Source organism: Nanorana parkeri, unplaced genomic scaffold, assembly GCF_000935625.1.
Source record: "Nanorana parkeri isolate BGI_ZX_2015 unplaced genomic scaffold, ASM93562v1 scaffold2013, whole genome shotgun sequence".
In the NCBI taxonomy this organism is placed as follows: domain Eukaryota; kingdom Metazoa; phylum Chordata; class Amphibia; order Anura; family Dicroglossidae; genus Nanorana; species Nanorana parkeri.
In genome coordinates, this window is record NW_017308281.1 from 52,368 (window position 1) to 52,774 (window position 407).

The 407-nt window shown below is 52.6% G+C and overlaps 1 protein-coding gene across 1 annotated transcript in view; it reads left to right on the top strand.

Moving 5' to 3' along the window:
* The window catches only part of LOC108800400 (transcription factor Sox-6-like), a 128,839-nt gene that overhangs the window by 14,297 nt on the left and 114,135 nt on the right, over window positions 1-407 (top strand). Inside the window, exon 2 of the mRNA XM_018572384.1 lies at window positions 37-155. Coding sequence (XP_018427886.1) covers window positions 79-155 — 77 coding nt within the window. The 5' untranslated portion in view covers window positions 37-78. The remainder of the gene's footprint in view (window positions 1-36; window positions 156-407) is intronic.

Here is a 407-nt window from a genome sequence, read left to right on the forward strand (position 1 = left end):
GGGGCTCGGCTAACTGAAATGTGGTTTTGTCGGCAGTGACCTCGGCTCCTGGTGGATTGGGACGGCGTGACATTTGGTATGCCATCCAGCTCTGAAGTCCTGGCGAGCGTCATCGGGGAACGCAGTTCAGACGAGTGGAAGGACAGCCACCTACTGTGAGTACCTTTCGTACAGCTTCCATCGCACGTTTCTAAGTGTCGAGTTTTAGTGAAACTTTGTATGTTAATGGCGGCAGAACAGGTGAGGGGGGTTCATCAAAACTGACAGCCAATCGGCTGCTTTCATTTTCAAAGCTTAACTGATCACCTGAAGAGAGAAGCGTATTGGTTGCCGCGGGCGACCGCTCTGCATTCTGTCTGCTCCAGTTTTGATAAATTCACCCCCCCCCCCCCCCGCACATTTTTGTC